The sequence below is a fragment of the Oncorhynchus nerka genome, linkage group LG14 (genome assembly GCF_034236695.1).
Source record: "Oncorhynchus nerka isolate Pitt River linkage group LG14, Oner_Uvic_2.0, whole genome shotgun sequence".
NCBI classification, from domain to species: domain Eukaryota; kingdom Metazoa; phylum Chordata; class Actinopteri; order Salmoniformes; family Salmonidae; genus Oncorhynchus; species Oncorhynchus nerka.
The window spans coordinates 66561402-66565314 of NC_088409.1; the positions used below are offsets into that span (position 1 = coordinate 66561402).

Here is a 3913-nt window from a genome sequence, read left to right on the forward strand (position 1 = left end):
GAGGGTGAAAAACTATCTCTGGAAGATGGCCACCGAGACAGAGGAGCTATCCATGAGGAACCACTAAGACGGTGACAATCCCGTGACTTTTGTTGTAGTTTAAAGATAATCGTATTGTGTTCCTGTTTGATCTGGGGAAAATGTATGTTTTTTCCTTGGGAGATTTTCATTGATTATGTTGGAGTGTTTGTGTTGACCAAATGCCCTCAATAGAGAACTGTGTTCAACCAAGAAACCTACTCCTGACTCCTTTATTCCACCTTTCCGCTTTTGAGTGAAGCCCAATTACTTGGTCCGCTCACAGAAACCACATGGAAAATGTGGCAAGGAAGTTAGTTCCTACATCAGTTGGTCTCTGTACGCTTCAGTATGAGATCCTAAACATAAAATGAGAGTGCATCCTAGTAGTTTTGTGGGATAATATATTCAAAATGATTGCCTTGGGGTAGATTGCCTATTAGCAAATGTAGCATATTGAAGAGTTTTCTTCCTAGGTGTAATGCAAGACATTCTCGCTATGAGGTAATAACAGGGCCTGGCCTATGTTAAAAGTGTTTAAAAAAGTACAACGTCCTTGTTAGGTGCTAAGCCTGTGTTAAAATATGCCTATAAATACTAAAAAGCATTTGATTGTTTTCAGTTGTGTTTTGGAAATAAATATATAGATATGGTTTTAAGGTAGTGGTAATATGCCATTCAGTACATAAATGTGTAGGTGAGCCAAACTTACCCTGTCCCGTGACTAAACTTACCCCATACCCGGGTAATTTGTGCCAAGAGAAAAAATATTTTTAGGGGGGACAAGCTTGATTTTCAAAACTAATGTTTACATTAATTCTGATTTATTTCCAGGGATACACAACATCCTGAAATATATGTAGATACTATATTTGCTGACTGTAAAAAATGGCACTTCTTACCTCACTCGCCCCGACATACATACAGTAGGTCTATATGCCACACACTGACCAAGAGGTGCTCTGACTAAACTCAGTTCAGTACCATTGATCCTAGACCACTAGGTTTACACCAAGAGCATTGGGAGCTCTGAATAGCAGTTTTACCACAGGCAGCACATGTTCTCTGAGAATGGGCTTGAGTGGAAATTCATGAAAGGAAAATCAGAGGCAGCTAAAGGTTCACAAGTTAATTTATTTCTCTCCCAATTTTAGCTTCCATCTAAGTTAGCCTTTGCTTAGTAAACACAGAGGGAGGATAACACAAAATAGTGAACACAATCAAACAAAAACAGATTTCAGTGCAGGTGGAGGGAAAGCATCTTGGCATCAACTTAAATCATAATTTCATCCAAGCAATACTTCTCTTAGCAAAACCTAGGCTTAGCTCTGCCACAGTTTCAACCTCAAATGTCTGCTTCAACAACTTAGTTTCCCTCTGACCTGCACTTTCCTATGTGTCTCATATCCTCTGTCCAGTGTCTGTTCTTTTGTCCATCTATATATTTTCTTTTTATTGGCCAATCTGAAATATGGCTTTTTCTTTGCAACTCTGCCTAGAAGGCCAGCATCCTGAAGTCGCCTCTTCACTGTTGACGTTGAGACTGGTGTTTTGTGGGTACTATTTAATCAAGCTGTCAGTTGAGGACTTGTGAGGCTACAATCGTCATTTACAACATGAACAATGTCTACACTGTATTTCTGATCAATTTGATGTTATTTTAATGGACTAAAAATGTGCTTTTCCTTCAAAAACAAGGAAATGTCTAAGTGACCCCAAAGTTTTGAACGGTAGTGTACATACAAAAATTCCTCACTTTGTGGGATTATTTTTCATGTACAGATTTTGGGCAGAGTAAATCCTCTCGCATGGAACAACAGGGAGCTAATCACAGTTCTCAATTAGCAAGCACTAGATTGGGAGTACGTGGGCTAAAACGTGCAAAGTAATCAAATGGCATTTGTCTCACCTGTGACATATACACAGCTAATTTCACTTAATTGGTCAGGGTAAGAAGATGACTCCATGACGCCAAATGCTCTCTGTCATTAAAACAAATATGTGGGCCAAGGTTATTACACATGTCCTTTAAATATTTTTCTGACGAAGGCCATTGATGGATCCAATATCATAATTTTAATATTTCAATAAATAAAGTACCACGTGTTTAATTGTGAACGAGATGCACATTTTCCTTCCTAATTTCCATTAAAAAGAACATATGCAAATGGTCAAGCTTTATGTAAAATAGATCAACAAGAAAGATATGTTGATACACACTACAGTACATCACCACAATAAATTAGGTCAAGGCAGCAACTTTAAGTTTAAACATCTGTCCAACTCTATTCCGAATCCGAGTGAGTTTCATCCCGTATATGATAGGGTTCACCAGAGGAGGCACAACAAGGAACTCCACCGACATGATATTCCTCAGGGCCAGCAGGCTGGTGTTGCTGCTGTAGCGAGCAAACATCACATCGAAGGTGAGGGATATGGTGAAGTTAGTGAGGGTGATCAGATGAGGCAGACAGGTCTGCATGAACTTCTTCCTCTCCGCCCGGGAACGCAAAGACGCTTTGATGATGTTCACATAAGAAATCACGATGAGTATCATTTGAGAGATGTGAGAAAAAGTGGCAATGAAGCCGTAAAGGTTGTTCAGAGTGGTGTCAACACATGAGAGCTTCACGACCGCCCAGTTTGAGCAGTAGAGTTTATCGATGTCGAGGCCACAGAGGGGTAATTTAGCTGTTATTCCCATGCCGAAGCCACTTTCTAGCCATGAGAAAAGCCACGTAAGAAGAAGCAGTGTCCACACTTTTCGAGTAGTCATGATAGAGTGGTATTGTAACGGTTTACAGATGGCAACATACCTGTCATATGCCATCACTGTCAAGCTGGTGAATTCACAGAAAGCATAGGAGTAGATTACCAATATCTGGGTCATGCACCCAATGTATGTTATCACATGAGAGTCAAATAAAAGGTCATAAAGTATCTTTGGGTAGAAAGCTGAAGCGCCATAGATACCATTAATACACAGATTACAGAGAAATAAATACATAGGTTCATGCAACATTTTCTCCAGAAAAATGGTAACGATCAGTATCAGATTCACAAAAATGGTGAAGATGTATAGGATGAGAGTAAATGAGAAGTAGATGTGTTTGTTTATCTGTGTCACGTTCAGTCCATGCAGCACAAACACTATCTCCTGGGAGGAGTTGAACTCTATTGTCATTGACAGCAGGCACACATGGCTAGTGTACACAGGACCTGAGAATGTTCAGTTTATCTTTAAAAAAATATATATATTCTAACAGTAACTGACAACCATACAGCAGTCTGTTAGCCTCTCAACAATGATATCTCTCCTTTGAACAGTGTTGTTGGCATTCAGAGGTTGAACATTATTTTGATTGCAGAACAACCCTAAACCACCCAGCTTCAGCACCCACTTAGAGTACAGTAAAATGCAGTGAGCATACAGTCTGGCATTCAACATATATCACATTCTGGTGTGCATGAAGCATTATATATATTTCTTAATCTTCACAAATCTTAATTTAACAAAGTTAAAAAACAAATATTGAACAGAATTAGATTATTAATCATACAAAGTAATTTCAAAGTCTTCAAAGTTCCCCTTGAAAGATAATAATTGATTATCATTCGTATGGTTGATCAATGATAAAAACAACAAATCAAGTTCTCCTTAAATTCTCCTTGAAGATGATCATTGGTATGGTCTGTGTATTTGTATGGTCTCTGTATCTCTCTTCTGAGGGCCAGAGCAGATCACCTTCGCCTGAGCAGACCAGATCATACCTACAGTAGGTATGACACTTCTCCACTCTCCGCACCACTCCTTTATGGGGCAGTATCTGAGTATCTCAACTGCCATAGCAACGTGTGAGATGTATGGAGTGACAGACAGGTGAACCCCTCAGAC

General features: G+C 39.3%; 1 protein-coding gene across 1 annotated transcript; it reads right to left on the bottom strand.

Moving 5' to 3' along the window:
* Positions 1 to 2254: 2254 nt before the first annotated feature.
* On the bottom strand, positions 2255 to 3202 carry LOC115141265 (olfactory receptor 4S1-like). Its single transcript, XM_029680015.2, has one exon. The coding sequence runs from the start codon at positions 3200 to 3202 to the stop codon at positions 2261 to 2263; it is 942 nt and encodes a 313-aa protein (XP_029535875.2). The 3' UTR covers positions 2255 to 2260.
* Positions 3203 to 3913: the final 711 nt, after the last annotated feature.